This window comes from Vigna unguiculata, chromosome 1 (assembly GCF_004118075.2).
Source record: "Vigna unguiculata cultivar IT97K-499-35 chromosome 1, ASM411807v1, whole genome shotgun sequence".
Lineage (NCBI taxonomy): Eukaryota > Viridiplantae > Streptophyta > Magnoliopsida > Fabales > Fabaceae > Vigna > Vigna unguiculata.
This window is the reverse complement of record NC_040279.1, coordinates 28,596,900-28,618,013: the sequence shown is the minus strand read 5'-3', so window position 1 is coordinate 28,618,013 and position 21,114 is coordinate 28,596,900. Positions and strand designations below refer to the sequence as shown.

At 33.1% G+C, this 21,114-nt stretch overlaps 2 protein-coding genes across 2 annotated transcripts; both read right to left on the bottom strand.

The window, feature by feature from the left end:
- Positions 1-516: 516 nt before the first annotated feature.
- On the bottom strand, positions 517-4,621 carry LOC114178031 (glycerol-3-phosphate dehydrogenase [NAD(+)] GPDHC1, cytosolic). The gene is made up of 5 exons (XM_028063744.1): positions 3,429-4,621; positions 2,128-2,349; positions 1,742-1,989; positions 1,176-1,315; positions 517-1,008 (listed from the first exon to the last, which is right to left on the bottom strand). The coding sequence occupies exons 1-5, from the start codon at positions 4,075-4,077 to the stop codon at positions 885-887; spliced, it is 1,383 nt and encodes a 460-aa protein (XP_027919545.1). The 5' UTR covers positions 4,078-4,621; the 3' UTR covers positions 517-884.
- A 4,523-nt stretch (positions 4,622-9,144) lies between these two features.
- On the bottom strand, positions 9,145-20,074 carry LOC114189016 (chromatin-remodeling ATPase INO80). The gene is made up of 23 exons (XM_028077749.1): positions 19,760-20,074; positions 19,468-19,555; positions 18,892-19,288; positions 18,373-18,805; positions 18,083-18,283; positions 17,808-17,918; positions 16,739-17,166; positions 16,463-16,571; positions 16,309-16,389; positions 16,072-16,244; positions 15,538-15,663; positions 15,147-15,308; positions 15,003-15,060; positions 14,397-14,627; positions 14,107-14,253; positions 12,837-13,382; positions 12,451-12,708; positions 12,237-12,344; positions 11,662-11,756; positions 11,390-11,546; positions 10,955-11,152; positions 10,643-10,801; positions 9,145-9,830 (listed from the first exon to the last, which is right to left on the bottom strand). Exons 1-23 carry the CDS (start codon positions 19,817-19,819, stop codon positions 9,570-9,572), a joined length of 4,587 nt encoding a protein of 1,528 aa, XP_027933550.1. The 5' UTR covers positions 19,820-20,074; the 3' UTR covers positions 9,145-9,569.
- Positions 20,075-21,114: the final 1,040 nt, after the last annotated feature.

The window sequence follows — 21,114 nt, the reverse complement described above, 5'->3', positions numbered from 1 at the left end:
AATCGATTTTTTGAGAAACATGTGAGCAAGTTTTTGATAATTGAATTATTAATTTTAGTGAATATTATTTTTAAATAAAATAAAATAGGTCAGTATCTAAAATTCCAATGGAATCAGATCTAGCCATGTTCTTCAACAACATCAATTTTCAAAATTCTTACCTGGATATCGCCATGCCTTATTCAGGCAACTTATATCGTCGGTGCTCCATGACTCTATTATCTCCAAAGGAAAGAAAAGGACGGTATAAGCAAAAACACTAATGCTTAAGGACCTGACAGGTTTTCAAACGAAGATAGTTGAATTGGATTCTTGGATCTATCCCACTTATATATGAAGGTTGTGTCCCAACTAAATTGGGTAACTTCGTAAGAAAACAAACATAATAAAATAATTTGGTTCTACTCTTTTCCAAACAAGAAAAACGGAAGCTTTGTTTCATTCCTTTCAGTCCCTACTTATTCATTCCATTAATGAAAAACAAAAAATAATCCAAAAACAGTGTTTCTCTCATTCTGTCCACAATGTTGTAGTTCCCATCAGGCACTAGTGAATTCTCTACCAAATTTGCAACATAAAGATAAACTCTTGTTGGGTAAGGTAGTGTGTAGTGTTTTTGGGAGTAATCAGTACAATTGCACAGTGGCTTATATTTTAACATATGTACATGCAACATTATAAAGCAAAATCCTTCACAAAACAATACATTGCACTATTACTCTGCTGAACCTTCAAAGTACTCTAATGAACACTAATTTTGATATTTTAAAATATATTAAAAACTTTTTTAAAATACTAATATTAGTATATTTTGAAGGTTCAACGGAGAAACACCAAAAACTCGGCAGACGATCTGGACTTTTGTTTTTTTCAAGAGTAAACACTTAGGATTGTCCAAGAAGTGAAGGCTTGTAGAAAACATGGCTTTGTGCTATCTCAATTCGTTCGCGAGGATCATTCAGATTTTCATCCCTCAAGGCTTTCAGAATAGCTTGTGATGACTGTTCCCTGAGAAATACATCAAGCACCAGAAGCAACAGAAACTTATTTAGTAAATTGGCAAGATGAAAGATTTGCAAATACAGTACGCAGAATTAGAGTGTCTAAAGCTAACAAGCATAATAAGGTAAACAACAGAGAACCCAGGCATGAGTCAAGTATTGCAGGATATTTACCTTGATATCAAAATTTTGTAGAGTGTCTTCAAAATGGGACAAAGCTCTACAGGAGCAACAGGCTTGTTTTCTTCAGGATGCAACACATTCAGGCTAGATTGGCTCAGAAGTTCAAAGAATGCCTCAACTGCAGAAACACCCTATAAATGGAAGGGAAGCATTTTGTTTAGTTATTGGAATTTGATTGAAGGAAGAAACATGACTCTAAGGAGGAATACACAAGGATGATGATGATTTCTATTTCTTATGTGAATGATATTAGTTCAAAATCTGGTGTGGCTTATGTCAAGTAAAACTTGTAACATCATATTCATCCATCCATCTAAGAATGACCACATAAACCTTTGAATGCTACATAGCATTGTTGTGTTTTTTCCTTATAAGTTAAAAACAAACAACTACTACTAAACTATGAATACAATTGTGTTTTTTGCCACAGGATGCTGCTAAATTCTCTGTAATGCATAATCATTGAACTTTCACATTTGAAAGATGCAATTGGAACTCCTCAAGAACGTAGCATTGATTTGGAAGAAACAAGAACAAGAAAAAAATACAAAACATACCTGAATCATTCCTTTGCCACTGATGCTGTCACCCATGTCTGGTCTTAATTGACCCTTGGCTAACATCTGGCCATACCAAGCGTTACGGCCTTTCAACAAGGTTACATAAGTGTCAGCCAGTAAGGGCCCTGCAAGTTTCTCAGGTTCTTCAGCCAACAAGTGAGTGATGAATATCATTTCTGATGTGCAGTGTGCAAAGTACACAGATTTGCTTGTGGCACTCTCATTAGTAAGGGCAGCTACCATTCCTGACAACATTAAAAATGAAAAACATGATTTATATATATAGATTGCAAATCAGAAAGCAAGTGTAGACAACATGATGATATGGACTACTTCTAGTTTGATATTAGATGTGAAGTGATGAGAATTATTTAGAAACTTACCAGCTCCAATTGCATAGACGTTTTTCAAACCACCCATGACCTCATGTGTGACGAGGTCACTGTTATCCCAGACAATAAATTGTGGTTGTCGAAGAAACTTTGCCAGAGGTTTTCTCCATTTCTCAGCTCCACATATTCTTGCATTGGCATACTCTTTGTTGTAGATTTCTGAGGCAATATTTGGACCCCCAAGATAGAGTATGTTCTCCATTGGTACTCTAGCTGTCAAGTTTGAAGTGCAGAGAGTAGTGAATGGGTGAAGAACTAAACATTATTGCATAGTAAGAAAGAAGGCTATGACCTATGATAGTACAATATCAGTTGAAGGAAGAAAAGAGTAACTGCTAGAAAACAAGGATGTGGAGTAATAACTCTAGCATGAAACTTTTTTGCTTGGTTAAAACTAGATGTAATTCGGCATGAATATGAACAAGATAGATTTTTGTAGATTGAATGTGTTAAGAGAGTACAGGAAGGTTGAGTCAAGAACAACTCCCAAGATTATTGATAAATTTTCATATGTACAAACATGGAGGATTAACTATAACAATATGGACTAAAAGATTATAGTTATTTTTTAATCATTTCATACTTAAAAGGAAAATTGAACATTATAGTTATTTTATTCCTCATCAAGATTTCATGAGATGATTTCATTCCCATAAATTGCTCAGTTCTCACTGATAATGAAGCATGTTTGGATTATATTCTTCTTCAAGATTATATCTGCTTGATAGCAAACAATATTGGTGTTACTATACTATACAGATGTGTTCGTTTTTTGTAATTACTTCAACTAACTTCTTCTTACCCTCTTTCTAAATTTGTCATAAAATGCTCTATTGAATAAGTCAACCAAAATAACCTATCTCAGAACCACTTTTTACCTAATATACTCAAATGTAAAACTTGTTTCATGTAATCAATTACAACATTAATAGATTACATTTATGATAGATAGTTAAATAATTTATTTCCCTCAACTCTCTAAAGGAGCACAAATTAGAAGAGGGAAGAAGAAGCACAAGTGACAAAAATGTAATCATCACACTTTTCAGGTTATTCTATTCTGGCAAAGTCATGATGTGGATGGATACTTAATTTTTACTCATTAGAAAGAAGCAAAAACAGCATGGAGAAGAAGAGTGATAAAAAATAAACTTCAAGTCTAACTCAACCTCACAAAATCGACGTGAGATTAGTACTCACTTATATATTTTGTAAATTGGTTTTATCTATGGTCGAAGTTGAACTTCTGGCAAAAAGTTAACATGTAAAAGGAGATAAAGAAAGGGTCTTACTTGCTTGGTGAATCATCTTTGTGGGAGTAATAATATGTGGTAGAGGCTCCAATGCAGCCTCAATACCCTTTGACAAAGAGATAATTATAGGCACTGTGATCCTCTCCTTCCAATACTTACTAATCTCTTCAAAGATCTCACGTGTTTCTGTAGAAGGCAAACCATTGACCACAATATCAGCATCCCAAACAGCTTCCTGCAAGTTTGTGACGACCTTCAGAGGACAAAGAGGGGTATCAATCATGTTCAAGCAAAAACCATCTTTCAGAATCTCATCTGCATAAAGGGTCCTATCACCAAGCCTTGCCTCCACATATTTCAGATATGCACAACGCCTTATCAACCTTCTCAGCACATCTTCCCTTGAGTTTATGACCTCAAACAGATGTTCTGCAGTGCCTCTATCCACTGCTCTTCCTGCTCTTCTCCATATCCTGATCTGTATCTTGTCCCTGAATTGACCATAAGAATCTTGCAGCAAAGCTGCAAACACACTGCCCCAAGCACCAGCTCCAACACTCACAATTCTCAAAGGGTCACCATCACCCTTCCCAATCAGCCTCCTCAAAGTATCAAGCTTTTCCTCCACCCCATTACAATTCTGAGCACCAACACTTCCATTTGAGTATGCATCATGAACCACTCCCATTATGCTCTAAAACCCCAACAAAGTCTTGCAGAAAACAACTACAAATGAAGTATGAACTTCAATAGCTCTGTCTGCAAACTAAACTCAGACTCTTGTATATATAACCTCCCTCAATTTTATGCCTCTCACTTTCCCCTTACCGACCAATGAATACTTTTCTTTCTACCACAAGATTGAGTTAACAAAACACACAGCAATGGGAAATCAAATCCTTCTGGTGGGTGTTGCTTGACCAAAGCTGAACATTAATTTTGGTCTGAGCGAAATTTCTAACCAGAAAATGAAGCCTATCCTACTCTAAAATTAATTGAAGCATGCAATGCATGAACCATCATGGTTACTTACATACACACATACATATAAAGTAGTGATGTTCAATCTTTCTTCTAGTTCTCAAGAATGGCACGTGGGAAGCGAAAATAATTGGCATAAGGGATGGGGAAAAAAACCAAACACGAAGAAAACTTTGTTTTCTCCGTCTCTTGTTAGTTGATCTACCCAACTATAAGACGCGGCTAGTGCCAATAAAAAACCAATCTTTGTGCTGGTAACTGCAAATTTATGGTCCTACGCCCATGGGTTGAGTTACTTCAACTCATCTATCTCATGACCCCACTGTGCGTATGATTCTACCTTTCTATCGGTAGAATTTAGACACTAATTAAAACCAAACAACATATAAAAAATCAATTTTGTAATAGAAATCAGATCAAAATGCATTTTTAGTTTATTCTCTACTTCGAAAAAATGTACTTAGACCAAGTTTTGTTGTTGTTTTTAAATATTAACACTTCTCTTCATAAAAGTTCAAACGTTTTAGAAATATCTCTTATGTTTCAAGCATTGATAAGTTCATTTGTGTTGGTTGTATATATAACATCCAAAGGTGCATATGGCAACTCTAATGAGAGTTCTTCTTTCACCTTCATTCAAATTGGTAATTTATTGGACAAAAATAAAATTATTTGATTTTTTTAAAGTAATTAAAATGATAGAACATTATAAAAAGTACAAAATATTGCATGTTTAATGTTCTATGAGTAAAACTAAACTCAATCTTCCTAAGTAAGGTCTCAAATTCAATGGAGGAAAAAACATATTTAGAGAGACCTCATTAGAAAGATCATCCATGTAAAAGAAGTGAATTTGTGCATTGAATAAAGTTCTAAATGAAGAAAAATAAAATTCTATATTTTTCGTTTTTAACATGTCACATGGATTAAAAAAAAAAAAGTGTAATGAAGATTGAATTGGGTGTCTCGTATTAATGTGGAGTGATGTTGAAAAGGGTGCCACCCACATGAATCTATTGGCATTAAAAGTGTTTGGGTGAGGCCAACTTCCCCAACGGTAATTAATATTAATTAATATATGACTTTGCTCAATTTTTTATGTAAAGTCTCCTTCCCAATCTTTGAACATGACATGTAGTCATACATTTGTCCTTTTTTGTGTAAAGGGACAAACATTTAATGTTCTGCTTTTTATGTCTCTGCCTAAGTTTGATTTCATGAATTTGTTGTTTGATGGAGGAGTTTTAGGTTGTGGATTAATGTAATTAGATTCAGGTATAACTAATTCTGAAGCACTATTTAGGTGATCCAATTGATTGATTTTGCAACAATTCATAATTAATGTTCACGTGATTATCACTCTTTGATGTGAAAGTTTATGTCAGGTTAGAGATTAGGTGTCCCTTAGTTACACCGTACCTAAGTTGGATTATTTAGTTCAATTTTTTTTATCAGCAACACCTTATAAGTATAATGAAACTGAGTCCATTTATGAAGAAAATTATAAAAGAGAACTTGTTTTAATTAAGGAGGTGAAGTAAATTCATAAAAAAAGTCTTGCATAATTAAGTTATTATTATTATTATTATTATCATTATTATTATTATTATTATTATTATTATTATTATTATTATTATTATTATTGCACTATGAAAATTACATTTAGTAGTCTGATGTCAATCTATTTTAACAAGTTTAATAATAAGATTTGGCAGGGAAAGGAGCCACATGTCTCATTCATCGACAACTACACGCAAATTCTCCTAGTTAAAATACATATATAATAATAATAATAATGTTTAGCATCATTTTTTGATTAAAAAAATCTTAATTAAATATATGCATCGAAAAAAATTAATTTTAAATATCTTGAAATATCATTAAGATATCTTTATTCATTGTATAAGAGTTATATATATATATATATATATATATATATATATATATATATATATATATATATATATATATATATAAATTTATTATTTTAAGATCATCTCATTATAATATAGCAATATAATATCAGTCTTAAATAAGAATGTGAAACTATTTTTTATCTTAAGACATCAACAACCAAATAAAAAATTAGTTAAAATGTTTATGCCAGAGTAGAAGTTGCAAAATTGTATTAAAAATTATGTGACTAAGTGGAACTTAGAAAAACAAATTAAGACAATATAGAATAATTCTTGTAATAGATCTAACCTCCTTATTCATTTTATCATATCTTTAGTAAAAAAATATAAATAAATGAAAATGCGTCACACTTAACTCTAAAATCATTAAATTATTGATGTTTTTAATATAAAAATATTTTTTTTTATAATATAATGTTTTATTTAATACATTAAATTTCATGTCATAGGTATAATTTTTGACGCCACAACAATAGGTTTTGTGTGGCGATGAGTGAATGCCATGCCTAGATGTACAGCTGGCAGTATATGGCATTGTTGTTGTCAAATTAATGAAATCATTGTATAAAAAAATAAAATTGTTAGGTAAAACATAAATATATATATATATATATCAGACACGTTCTTCATGTTAGAATTGACCATTTAGAATATGAGACAAAGTATACGCAACCAGCTTAATAGAAACATATCAAATAAATCGTCAATATTTATGCAGTGTTCTTTTGCGCAGATTGTATAAATCCGTTGATTTGCACGGATGAATTTATAAAATTTTTATGTTCCTTTCTGATGATTTAAAAACATGTGCATCGATGGATTTGCGAGATTTCACTAAATTTTTATCCTTTCAAAATGAGAAGATTTGTAACGATAATAGACACTTTGACAATTTTAACCAGTTTCAAAACTTTTTCTTCTCACAATATTTTAAATATTTATAATTATAAAATATATTATTCTTAAATTATAATTTACATATATATTATTAATAATTATATATGATTATTTTTATTATACATATAAGATGTAACCGGTTATATATATATATATATATATATATATATATATATATATATATATATATATATATATATATATATATATATATATATATATTGTGTAATAATTATTATAATTAATAATATAGATTTATAATAATTAATAATATAAGATATATAATAATAAATAATATATAGTAATTAACAATAATAATAAATAATTTATATTGAATGATAATAATCTTTTAAAAATAATTATAATAATATAATAATTGATTTTTTATTAATTTTTATTAAAGTTTATTAAGTGATAGTTTTAAAAATTTTATATTTTAACTAATTTAAAATTTATTTAATGTTTTTTATCAAGGGTATTTTAGTAATTACAAAATTTTATCTATTATAATTCTTTATTTTATCTATCACATCAATTAAATCTTTCACTAACTTTCATAAAAAATATCTCCAAATCCATTCATTTTACCCTTTAAATCCACTCAAAAAAACACAAATATCCATCCATCTAAATCTACACAAATTCATCTTCACACTCTCCCCCATATCCATCTACACAAAGGAACACACCCTTAAGTTATTGTTTTTCTTACGTGAATAATCTACTATTCTGTAATCTCTAACAAAATTAGTGATAAACACTAAGATAACTAAATAAATTAAATTTCGCAAATTAATAGTATAGTTATGTAATAAAGACTAAAATAGTAGCTTGCTTTTTTTGTTATTGGGAGATGATCTTGGACTTGGACTTTTCTAGATTGAATATTGATTAACGTTTATATGTAGGAAAATGACCATATTGTGCACTTAATTAGCTGAATTTCAATCATGCACAACCGAGAACATTGTAGATTATCATGAAGTCTTCTCTTTGATGTTTCTCTTCATGTTTTTAACGGTAAATTTCTGTCTTTGCACCAGTTGAGAATCCAAACAAAATAAATAAAAAAATAGCATTCACAAATTACTTAGGTGGCAATAAATCTCAATAAGAAATGAATTAGGAGACATTATTACTTGATAAGGACCATTGCTGATTATGGTTTCAGTCTTAATCTTTGCATTGCATCTAATCAAATTTTTCTGTTTAAAAAAGAAAGAGTTTATGAAACTCTAATACATATTATAATGTAAGAGATTGGTCAAGATTACAAACAAGCCAACCAACACCTGATGTTCCTAAACTATACAAATACTGAAAACTCTTCATTTTACAAAATGGTTTTGATACTATTTCATTGTAAAAAATTTATATGATGTATCTACCACCATTATGCTGGGTCAGGTAAGAAACTAGGTCATGCAAAATTTTATTGAAACTTACGTGGTTTTAACTAGTGTGGTTTTTTGTGTTGAAGAAATACTTTTAGCAACGGTTGGAAGAATCCAAGTCTATTGGATCAAGGTTTCTATGTGTAAATACGTACCAAATATTTTTTGTAATTTTTTGTCTTTTATGGTTTTTCTCACTTGACATGTAGAAAAGCTAGCTAATGCTCCACCCCTTTATACTTTAATCACAGTTATGATCCTTCTAGTTATTTTATTTGTCACCTTCATATATTATCACATCCAACATCATGCTCAATAATTTCTGACAACTCCAAAGAATTTGTAAGCAACAATTTCTTTTTACCACGTTTAGAGAACAAATGATAGAAGGCTGTTAATAATTTTAAAGAACTCTACTAATGATTAATCTCAATACAATCTTTTTTTTAACTTATATTAGATTGGCCAGTCACCTCCACATAAACGCCTTGCAGTTGCATTAATGGTGATTAATAGCATTATTTAATAGAACGGAAAATTAAAGATAGCATTCACTGTATGAGATGATTTGCACAAGGTTTGATATTTTTGTAAAGCAAATAGTAAAAGATGGGAGTACAAAAATTATCCCTACACTGATGCTTTTGAAGCATAACATTTAGCCATCACCGGCTTCTAACTTTGATGAATCCCACCACTTCTTGGTCAAGAGAGATTAAAATGTATATTACTCATGTGAAATAAATATTGGATGTGGCCACAAAAAATCAAGTTGAGTAAGGATGGCTCAATCTGTACAAACTATGAGTATACCATTAAGGACTACTATATACAACCTGAACCTAGGATATACACCTTCCTCTGTCTTGACTCAGCTTTGCCACCAATATTTGTAGTTAGACGAGACCCAAGAAATTGGGAACTAGAAACTGTTGATCCACAAAAATGTCAATCCACAGGGCTGGAAATGAGAGACATTAGTTACAAAATCTTTAGTTGTCTTGCCCTGATTCTGGTTTAGAACCTCCGACACTAAAATCACGTGGAGGTGGAAATTGGCTCTGCTCTGAGACAGTGGTAGCAGTCCCAGTAAAAGCATCTTCAGCGTTCACATTCTTCTTTGCCCTCTTCGGTCTCTTGGGTTTCTGACCCACTGGATCGACATCATCCAATTCGCTGTCCATGACTGAAGTACTAAATTCACTCATCTTTTGAGAATTCTTTGGCCTCGGCTTATCCGAGGCAGCTTTTCTCTGCACAGTGACATTGTTATGTTTACCAAATTCACATAACATTCAAAATACAGAAAATTGGATTCCATGAACATGAGTACACCTAAAAATGCAAGTCACTAAAATTCACACAAATGATCAAACTAGCAAAAGTATAAGAGATTTTAAAAAAATCACCGTGTTGGAAAGAGATGTTCTGTTGCGTATGAAGCCACCATTATGGGTACCACGATCGATTAAATGGTCAATTAGTTTTATTGAAAATAAATTGTCTATCTTTTTTCTGTCATGGTACAGTGAAGAGTTATGGGTTAACTAGTTTTAAGGATAGTTACTTTGTGACATTTGTGCATTGTATATAAACAGACTACTCTTTCAAAATTATTGCATACTTGTTCTGCTCTAAAGGTAAACAGACTCATAATCAACATCTCCATAAACAAAACACTGAAATTTCCCACTTCGACTACTAAATTTATTTTCAAACAACAGTACAGTAATTTATCGATAAACTTAATGTCAAGAAACTTACCCTAAGGACTGTTATCACAGAGGAGTTTTCCGATTTCTTTTCAGCCAAAAAGATTTACATAAAAGCAAGCAAAAGTATGCTCAACCACATGCAGCAGATCATTCCATTCCAATAAGAAACTACAAACTTCCAATATAAATTAACAATTTTCTTTACCATGCAACGAACTGGAAATGAGTATCTAGAATTTTTGTAACCAATAAATTAGAGATATAATCAATCAGCATCATCAACAACAAAAAAGCCTTCTTTTGGAGGTCAAATCCTCTCCAGAAAATACATTGAAGTCTTATGATGATACCTTTTTATTACTGGACTTTGAACCCTCTGGATCCACGGCAGCATCATAATCCGAAGTACCCTGAGCTGCAGAGCTTGTTAGATCTTCCAGTGATGCATCACCATCTTCATTTACCCTAATGCCTTTCATAGGTTGTTTTTTCTTTTGCTTATCCTTTACCTGGCAGGATAGGCAAGGTCAAACAATCAGAAAACTTTTCAAAATTGTTCTAGGGTTTAAAGAACTTTTTCTAAAAGCTGTTTCATTTAGTTAGTCAGGAATATTCAATACATAGTAAACTAATGAAGTCTGGTAACCAGATTCACAACCAACCTGGAGAGGGATCTCCTTTAACTTCTGCTCCAACTGAGCATCATCTAGAAGCAAAGATACAACATCCTCGGGAGCTAAAAGATCACCACCGACAGATCCACCAGTCATGACAAGGTTCTGCACAGTACTTTTCTGACTCGCTCTAAGAAGAATCTTCTCTTCAACTGTCTCTTTACATATAAGTCGGTAAACAGTAACCTGCAAGTTCGAAAATGCATCTAAAATCAGTTAAACACTTGCAAACTAAAAAGGAATAGCTTTAATGTCTGAGAAAGAAAAAGGTGCATGATCCAGAGAAAGGCAAAGCTACAATTCCAGATATGCAATGAAGGAAAATCTAGAGGCCAATTGTTGATATTCACAAAAAATATGTAACATGAACATCCATAGAACAAGTAGTTTGAGGGAGAAGTTGGTGTGAGAGGTGGAACTAACATCTTTTGTCTGGCCCAAACGATGAGCTCTGTCCATTGCCTGTAAATCCAATGTTGGATTCCAATCACTCTCATAAAATATGACTGTGTCAGCAGCCGTCAAGTTGATACCTAACCCACCAGCTCTTGTACTCAATAAGAACACAAAAATATCATTCCTGCAACAAATTAATAAGAAATATTAAAAAACATACGTATAATAAAATAAGTAATGATCAATAGTTGAACTAGAATACAATATGAAAAGATTACAAAGAAACTAGAAGACATTACCTATGCTGAAAGTCTCTGACCATATCTCTACGATCCTGGATAGTGGATGATCCATCAAGCCTAAAATATTTATATTTTCTATAGTTCATGTAGTCCTGAATATGATTGAATTACAAGTCAGAATATATAGAAAAGAGTGTTAAAAAAAGACAAGTTGAACACTTATTTTGCCCCGTTCTCTGTATACTGTCTTGGCAGGAAGGTTTCCAATTCCAAATCACTGAAAATTTGAACTTTACCCAGAAATCCCAAGTTCCCAACTTCTTCAAAACATAATTAAACCGAACTCATCTAATACCTTCAGGAAAACAAAAACATACATGTATACACACAAAACATGCAACTTCTAGGTCTCCTCATATGTCGATTTCATTTGAGTAGTAATCACTACATTTAAGGCAAATAAACTCATGCTAAAGGGTTCTAGCAGTAAGGAACTAATTTTGTTCATTCATTATTTAACCATGTTTCACATCTTTGATTTGGACATCTCAGAAAATACAATCCTGGATTTTTATATTTATTTGCACACAATCAATATCAATAAGTTGAACATTATGAAATGTTGAAAGTACCTCCAAAATATTCAACATTTTGGTCATCTGAGCAAACAAGAGTACACGATGATTTCCTGCTCTTAAGCGTTTTAATAATATATCAAGTGTTTGGAGCTTTCCGGAGTCCTGTATGAAAATTATGTAAATTAGATTATCTATTCAACATGAAGGTTGAGAGAAGAGAGGACATTCCATGAGCGAGGGAATCAACAAAACTAAAAACAACACTTACAGTGAGCAACTTCGAAGGGTCAAAATTGCGCATTGGTGGAGAAGTTCCAAAAATGCTATGTGTTAACTGAAGCGCAGGGTGAGAAACAGGTAATTCAGAATCTATCTCTTGAATTAAATGGTGAGGAGCATCCGGCTTTCTAGGTCCATTATAATCAGATGTACGTGCAAATCCCACAAATAACCTTTTAACCGTGGGATCATGTAATTCTTCAATCATTTTATAGTAGAAGTTTCTATTTGAGCAGTGAAGACCAATCTATGAAAACGAAAAGAAGAAAATGGTCAATGATAAATTATCATTCTATTTAAAAAGGAACTAAAAACGAGGCAACAAGTTTTGGAAAATCATAAATGAAAAGCAGATAATAGAAAAACATAACATACAGGAGGAGCTCTACTTTGTGGGATATATGTGTAAGCAGAGTGAACAAGCCTGGCGTTTGATAACAACCTATCTTCATGTGGGACAATCAAGGCCTCAAAAGGAGCATGGCTGGGTCCAGTCTGCAATCTTTCCTGCAGAAACTGAGCCTCGGATTTCGTTGGCACCAATAACATTCTTGTAACCGTTCTGACTTTTTCTTTCCCAAGGTAACTACATTCTGGATCATCATCTATGGTCTCCGTTAGAAAGTTTACAGCTTCATCAATGAATTTACGTTCCCATCTCGTAATAGAAAATAGTAGTCGCTCCACAAAAGAAGCAGTAGCCAGAAACATCACCTCTTGTGGAGACAAATCCATCAAATGGGTAAAACCTAGGTTTCCGCTTGTACTGTACGTGTCTTCTGAGAATACAGATCGAAAAACGTTTTCTGGTCTAAAAATACTAAAATGTTTCTGAAAAGATTCTCTGGAGACACCACGACCAACAGCTGATCCAAAAATCTCTGAACTTTGTACAATTTCTTCATAGACAAGTTTTGGCATCTGAAAGATCATAGGGAAATTGACAAAAGCAGTAAAAGGAATTAAAGGAAGCATAGTTCACATTAGATAGTAGAGAAGCAACTTAATAGGGAAAAGAAAAAGCCCTAATCCAAAGAAAAACAAATATCAGCATGACATGGAATATTGAAAATACTTTCCTTTCACAATAAAAATGCAACAGGTCCCATGCAATATCATATTTTTACCATTAAGGCAGCAACTCAAAACACATGGAACCCACTAACCTTTTCGTTACAGCATTAATTGACCCTCTATCTTCCCTCAGTTTTAAATTATTTGTTTCTTTCTATATATCAGCTCTCACATTAAAAAGATATAGCATCACTTTATCCTTCCATATCCTCTTTCGTTCATCTCAAATCTCAACCTTGAGTCAACAAGTGTCAGTGTTACAGTCTCCAATACCATTGAAAACCTTCTTTACAACAACCACTTATTATAGACCATAAAAGTTACCAACTCAAGTGTATAAACTACAAAACACACTAAAATTTTAATTGGTAGCCTTCTAAATGAATAGGAAACTGAACTGCAACATTTCAACATTGTCCAGAGTCCTAAACGAACTTGCATGTATTCATGGATCACATTAGCTTTTTTGGTCTAAACTACTATAGCATCAAGGATAGTTTAAGCAGTACAAAACACAACCAAATAAAATTGAAAGTTTTGGCATAATGAATAAAGCATGATGAGGAAATACCTCATATGATATGGGGTTGTGACCACCAGAATAATAAATATCCTCCAATTCCCCAAATGGAGGAGGTGGAAGGGAATTCGGAATCTCTGCAAAGTAAAGGTATGTGCTTCCCTCGCTCCTTTCAAACAACTCTGGATGGTTGCAAACCTATCATATGTGCAAAGAGCAATATTTTTTACAGGCTCTCTTGGTGGAAAAGCAATCCTTATTTCAAAATGAATTAATACAAAACTCACAATAAAAATTATGAACAAAAGAAAAGAAAGCCAGAAATATTATGGATTGTCTACCTTCCTTAGTTGAATAACAATGTTCATTAAATTCAGAATTCTCTTCTCATTGAGCTGCCCACGATTACTGTCAAACAATTCGGAAAGAGAGATCTTGTTCTTAATTGCTTGATAAAAAGCCTGCTGCCGAGAACTGAGCTTACAGTGCACAGTAACCTCAGTTTTTCTTGTCAGCTCAGAAACCACATCCTTTTTAACACGCCGCAGCATGAAAGGCTTTAGAATCGAATGCTGTGAGGAGAAGCAATAATTAGAGCTCTAAGATAAGGATTTAAAATGATAAAAAAATAAGTTAATGAGAGGCAGTGAGCACAATAATAAAATAATAGTCACCACATAACAAATCTTGTTGTAATTTTAATTATTATATCCAGACAGAATTCTATAAGTTGTGAATATAACATACAATTCCTACAACAATTAAAATAAGAACTTGATGAATGGCACCAACAACTTCCCCTATTGTGAAACACCAAGCAATTAACCTACATTCCAAAAAATAGGCTATTTAAATGCCCATAAAATTTCTTGTACAAAAAATCCAGTATAATGTAAATTATAATACACGTCCTGGTCATTTCGTAGTGCAATCAACAAGAAACTTACCAATCGATTAAGTTGGTGCTCATTCAAAGTACCTCCATGTTCGGCATGGTTCTCAATTCTGACATGGGTAGATCATAAAAGATTGTTAGACCATAGTTAAATAACTACCTAACATATCCAAGGACTTTAAGGTGGAATATATACCCTTTAGAAAACCACTCATTAAACTGCTCATGGCTGTCAAATAAAGTTGGCATGATGAAGTGAAGAAGAGCCCATAACTCAGCCATGTTATTCTGAATGGGGGTACCAGTCAGCAGTAGGCGATTCCGACAATTAAAACTGAGAAGTGTCTTCCATCTTATACTGTGAAATAAAAGAAAATTAAAGGGGAAATCATAAGATGTTAATATAACTTCTTCACTGACTACATAATCAACACAATACATGCAAAACTGGTGAAGATACAATCCCTAAAAATGCAAAATATAAAACAATTAATCAGATCTATTTTTCGGTTAAAAGGATGGAATAATGATCAATTAACAATAGATTTCACTAACTAATGCACCACAGAAACAAGATATCAACAAACCTTGTCGAACTTTTGATTGCCTGGGCTTCATCTAAAACCATATACTGCCATTTTACTCGACGAAAATACTTCTCATCAGATACTAATAGCTGGTAGCTTGTGATGAGAATGTGAAATTTAGCTTCCCTGGTAAAACAATTACAATACAAAAAAAATGAAAATTAAAGACCAAGCAAATAAATTAAAATGGAGCTTATAATGGTAGATGAGGGACAAAATATAGATTAGATCAATCACACAGTCCCAAAGGTTGAAAAACAAGATGATTATACTTACTAAAATAAAAAGGAATTTCACCATTGACATCCTTTTTTTTTTTACCTTGTTAAAAACCAATTGTTTTTTTAACAATAACTTAAAAGTGAGAACCATTATTCCATGTCAATCACAAAATATCACCCATTCCATAAAGCTCAAATTTTAATGAACTTCAAAATTTACAAACTATTTTGCAGTTTTACACCAGCTTTTATTTTCAGATTTCAATTTTTAAATTAAAGATTGGTAAATTTCGGCATAAGAAATTAACATTACCTACGGTAAAGATCCTTTGGGTTAATACTTTTCCTAAGTACTGTCCGCTCTGAGAGTCCGCCCCAGTACGGAAGTCTTTTCAGTTCCGGGCAGAAGCGTTCAAGTTCCTCATTCCAATTATTTAATACTGAAGCAGGTGCAACAACCAGAAAAGGTCCCCATATGTTTTTTTCCTGATAAGGACAAGGTTACAATAAAGTCACAAAAATGTACAGAAAAAAGGTGGTGAATAGCTACCTCAGCTAAATGGGCCAAGAATGCCATGGCCTGAATAGTCTTTCCAAGTCCCATTTCATCTGCTAGAATACCATTTAAACCCTGAAAGTAACCAAAATCCTTCAAATTCACAACCAAATGAAATAAATCATACTTTATTAAGGATTGGTCGAACCTGTTCGTAACAATTTACAAGCCACTGAAGACCCTTTAGCTGATATTCTTTAAGAACCCCTTTAAACAATTCAGGTGTCCGAACTGTGGATGCCACCGGCATGGTAGAGCTGCAACACAACAATTCAAAACCTCAATTCAAATGAATACAATAATGCTTAACACATACCTAATATTATCCAAATGAACATCAAGAAAAATTTGCATGTACAGTTAAATGTACATGCACTTTAGAAGTACATTTAAATGGCAACAGATAAAGAGAGAAGAAACTCACGGGGTTTGCAAATCAATATTACTCGCTCCAGCAACATCTGGTGGAAGTGAATCTGTTTCACCAGCTTGGCGCAGCCTCAAGCATTCAGTGTCAAAAGCACTTGTCAAACTTCTCTGCTTAAAAACTGCTTCTTGTGCAGCCTTCAAAGCTTCCTTCTTCAATTCAGCCTCTTCAGGATCTTCCTCCTCATCAGGCTTAGCATCTGAAGAGTCATCAATCATTGCATCTTGGTCATTTGCATCTTCATCTACTGTGGGTAAAGTTTCTGAAGGTATCAAGTTTGACTTGTTCTGCATAAAGTGACTGTACAGCTCAGTTTGTTGTATAAGAAAGTTAAGCCTTTGTTGTTGCCTCTTTGCCTCTCGTAGCTCCTGTTCGCGTCTCAAAGCTTCTGCAGCTTCTTTTTCCTCCCTCTTCCTTACTTCTGCCTGCCAAATAAAGAAATAAAATATTTACAGCAAATCCAAGTCTAATGTACGAGTTACAAATGTACACTAGCACAACATATTAGGATTCGAAAAATAAATACAGGTAAATGTTGCCATATCTGCATGTCTCCACCAAATGGACCACCCATTTTATATCAAGTGTCAAGACCAACAACGTGGTCTGATTGATATCTATTGAAAAACATCCCAATTCATCTTCTGTATCTCAGATGAACCAAAAACATCTAAATTCAGTATCTTAGAGCCAAAATTAAATAATTTGGTTTGAAAGAAGTGTACAATACTGCCACCTTCAACAATCATTACCACTACATGTAAAATACAGTGACATCATTCCAATGGCAAGAGACTACAAGACTATTATTATCCATTAGACAAAAACACGCATCTCTCAATTACAAGCAGAGATACACAATTGGGTAAAAACTAGTCTTGACTATCATCCACAAAATCCTATCCTCAAAGGTGAAGGTAGTGTGCAAGGCAGGTATGCAGCCATCATGACACACAAAAGTTCCCACAATCAGACTAAAATATTATCTCTTGACACCCATGTGCTTCCAGTGTTCAATATTCAGCATCGTAAAATCAATAAATTTCAGGAAGGAATTAAAATATACCATCTCTTTATCTATTCGTTTCCAGAACAGCAACATGTCTCTAGCTAGTTTCCGGGTGCGCATTCCGGCAGCCCTCGTCCATTTAAGGGATCTACTAACTTTCATTCTAACCTGAAAGAGCAAAAGGTCCAGATAAGTTAGTGTAGACAAAGTGTCATGTAGAAAGCCTACCATCAAAATCTTTACTAGACAGCAACACTCAAGGTATACCACAAATCAACACAAAAATATAACAAACAGAAAATGTATTAAAGAAGTGAAATAAGGGACCGTGCCTCTCTTTGACAAGTCTCTGAGACTCTCTTGGCATCAATGAGCTGCTTTCGATGAAAAGTAGTGAAGTTCCTATGATGCTTTGGTATGTCCCTTCTGACAATATTTACCCAAATCTTACCACATCGTTCTATTTCCTCCTTCTCTATCAAAGCAGGATCTTTTTTCACTTTTTGTTTCTTAGGTAGGCTTCTTTCAATGATCTAAAACAATCCAAAACAAAGCTAAATGATAAAAAGAAATAGACGGAGAGTGTAAAGGGAAAAACATATTCATAATATATGATAGATACCTCATAGGTGTCACCTTTCTCCAAAACCTTCACATAATAAACCTGCAATACACCACCCTCGGACAAAATAGATCGCCTTATGCTTCCCGCTGCCCCCTCTGGAATTGAGGAATTCAAATCAGCATCAGACACTTTCAGACTGAATTTATGAGCAGAATTTGAAGCTCCCATGATCTTCAGCCGTGCCTGTAGTGATTCATATTGGGGTAATGCTTCACCCATGCCGGCTCGGTTTCTATTCCCAAATCTTTTATCAGCTGCCATCATTTCAGCCAATGAACCCAAATCCAAGGTGCCCTTTAAGTAAAAATCCTCAACATGGATATCTGAGAAGCTTGGGAGGTTCAGAGCTGCAGCCAACTTATCATAGATTGGAGGAATCTTGTAAATGATTCCATCCCCAATATCCAAAGATGCAGGTTCATACATAATCCTGAAAGTAGTTCACAAACGCAAGGCAAATTCAAGTTAAACAATGATTCGTGATTCCAAAAACTTCAACACCATTAAGAGGCAAACCTATCAGCAGTGCCATATTGTGGGGTGAAATCTGCATCACGGTAGTTTCCTGGTTTCTGGGAACTCGAATCATTCATCCATTCTGATGTAGTCTCCACAGCATGTAATGCTCCCCTGCGCTCATTCCCTGACTTCCGAGCTTTCAACCCTGTGCTACTTTTCACAGGTGGAACAGCAGCTTGATTTTGGGCAGGACTACTCATTGTATCCTTTAACCTCCTCTTGTATTTCTGAATATGCTCTCCCAACATTGATCGATATCGGTCCTCTGTCATGTGTGTCTCATAAAAACCGCTCCTATCCTCACTGTCACGGTTCAGAGACCACCTCCTCTTCTTCAACAAACTCGCCTCCCTTCCATGCACATTCCCATTACTGTGATTTGTAATCCCCCCACCTACTCATGGAAGTATCACAAAGATACAGAACACACTTATATTCAAGTCCCAAATCTCAAACCAACAAACAAAACAACCACTCACTAGCCAAACAGTAATATATACAATAGTGAAAATTCAAGTAATAGTGTCTCATACAGAAAAAAAAAAAAAAATTATATATGGAAATAGTGTCTACCTTGGCTGCCTCTGCTCTCATCCTGACTACTATTCCCATAATAATCAAAATCATCATCGTGTTGTGGAAGTTGAAAGTTCACCAAAGACTACAAAACAATGCAGTCAGAAAAAGCAGAAGAAAAAATAGCAAAATCCTCAAATTTCTTTTTTCAAAAGAAAATGCAAACTGTTAAAATTAAATTCAAATAAATTCCACAAGTAAATCATAAGAAACCCCGGAAAAGGTAATTAGGACAGAAACGGTGAGAAGAAGCGCAAAGGTTTCGTCGAAGAAGATAACTGGCACGGACCTCGAGATTGAAAAGAGTGGAGTAAGGGAGTGAATCCTTCGATTTCGGTCTGTGATCCATGTGGTGCGACGCGACTACTTCGAGAACGAAGGAACCCTAGTTTTTGGACGAAGCATGAGAAGAAGAAGAAGAAGATGAAGTAGAAGAAGAAGAAGAAGCGTAACCCTAAAAGAAAAAAGGGGAACGGAGTGGTGCGCAGGATAAGGCGAAGGAAAGAGACGAGAAAGAGTATCGAGAATGGAAGCACTGACGTTGACTAACGTGCGCTGGACAGGTGACACTAACGCTAAAATGCGCTTCCCTGTGTGTTACGATTGACGGTGGGATTTCCCGTGTGTAGACGGCGAGATGAAACGAAAGGGAGATGGAATTATCTTTTTTCGAATGTAAAAAAAAAAAAAAAATCTTATAGTAACAACATTAACCGTTAGTATTTTCTTTGTGAAATTCAATCTTTAATTTGCGATATCAATAAACTAATTATTTTTTAATATATTTTAATATATGAGTAACCTAATATAAAAATAATAACAACAGCGTAATAATAATTATTTCAATTATGTATTTTAAAATATTTACCATTTTTTATGCATATAATAGTCACAAACTTATGGAAACTTATTTAATTGAGTTACAAATTTAAAATATAATATAAACTAAAATTGGATAGTAAAATATTGGTTGGTTAGTTAATTAATTCAATCAGAACATATATATATATATATATATATATATTTGTTATAAAATAAAAATAATAATAATAATAAATTTTAACCAAGAGAAAATAAATCAACATTATGTAACTTCTTTAATCATAACAAATGCACTTTCCTTGATCCAGCGACTAAATTTTGCTAATTTATCATAAATAAGTAATAAACCATTACAATTATTTCATAAAATTTCAACTTTTTTTCGGTCACCAAATCATATGTTCAATTGTTTCTTAAATATATATATATATATATATATATATATATATATATGGTAACAATTGAAAATGGAAAGATTATCAAAACTTGAATTGTGAAGTTATTAGCATATAAGTTTTCTTGTGTATAGAATATGGTTGTAGCTTTTGCATATATGTATATGTAATTGACTGGTTTGTTTTGTTCTTGTTATTTTTATTCTACACGATTATATGTACTTTGTTTGTAATATACAATCCAGTAAGTTTCAATACAATAAGATAAATTTTATTACATATATTTGATTATTAAGATAATATTATAATTATGAATTAAAGTCTATTGTTTATTTACGATCGGACCACTATCGTACAATTTATTAATATTTAATCTTATACATAAAATATATATGTCTTGTATGAGAGGTGTTGAAAGTCTTACATC